General features: G+C 39.1%; 1 protein-coding gene across 1 annotated transcript; it reads right to left on the bottom strand.

Annotated features, from left to right (window-relative positions):
* Positions 1-112: 112 nt before the first annotated feature.
* LOC111689328 (uncharacterized protein K02A2.6-like) lies at positions 113-999 on the bottom strand (the record flags this gene model as incomplete). The annotated part of the gene is made up of 1 exon (XM_023451800.2): positions 113-999. A coding segment is annotated over exon 1 (887 nt), but the record flags the coding sequence as incomplete, so codon positions are not given.
* Between the last annotated feature and the right edge of the window lie 56 nt (positions 1,000-1,055).

Here is a 1,055-nt window from a genome sequence, read left to right as displayed (position 1 = left end):
TGAAATTTTACCTGGATCAGGTTTGATGCCGGTCCCATCGACTTTATATCCAAGGTAGGTGCAGCTACGAGAAAAAAAACTACATTTATCAAAATTTACAGTCAAATTATACCTTTCAAAACGTGAAAACACTTCATAGACTGCTTTTTTATTTTGTTCCATTGACGGCGTTGCTATGATGACGTCATCGAGATACGGATAGGCATATTGAACACCAGATAGAATTGTATCAATTGCCTGTTGAAACGCGCCAGGAGCGGACTTGACCCCAGGTGCAAGTCGGTTGAATGTAAAAAGACCTCTGTGTGTATTGATGGTGAGCATCTCTTTTGTAGAATCGTCTACCTCAATTTGCATGTATGCGTCAGTTAAATCTATCCTTGTGAAGATTTTGCAGTTGTTGAAGTTAACAAAAATATCATCAGGCAATGGAAGTGGATAGGTGTGTATTTCCATGCATTCGTTTAAACCGGTAGAATAATCACCGCATAACCGAACTTTCCCGTTAGCCCTTTTAACAACAACAATAGGTGCAGCCCATCTGGAGTAATTTACAGGTGTAATGATATTGGCCTGTTCCAGTCGTTGAAGTTCATCATCTACTTGTTGGACTGCTGCATAAGCCACCGGTCGTTTTGGTTTAAATACTGGTTTGGCATCGACCTTCACTTTTAAATTTACTTTGAAAGTAGAACAATGTCCGGGCTGCATGGCGAAAACTTTCGGAAATTTATTTTTGATTTCCTGCACTTCCGAAACACTGATGTTGTTGCAAATTGATTCGATTGGATAACTCCAAATACCAAGTTGGTCCATTACATCTGCACCCATAATATTCAAATGGTTGAGGCTTGTCACGAAAAGTGTTGCTATTATTAGCTTTTCTTTAAACATTACCTCTGCTTTACACTGTCCAATTAGCTTGAGAACATTACCTGATGCGTCTCTTGGTGTTTGAGATGGTTGTGTGAGGTTAGGTTTGTTTATTTTCGACCACATAGTTTTTGATATTATTGTGATGTCTGCGCCAGTATCAAACTGCAAACGTTGTTTTA

This window comes from Lucilia cuprina, unplaced genomic scaffold, assembly GCF_022045245.1.
Source record: "Lucilia cuprina isolate Lc7/37 unplaced genomic scaffold, ASM2204524v1 Scaffold_6522, whole genome shotgun sequence".
Lineage (NCBI taxonomy): Eukaryota > Metazoa > Arthropoda > Insecta > Diptera > Calliphoridae > Lucilia > Lucilia cuprina.
Note: the sequence above shows the minus strand (reverse complement) of the source record. Positions and strands in the feature narration are given on the sequence as shown.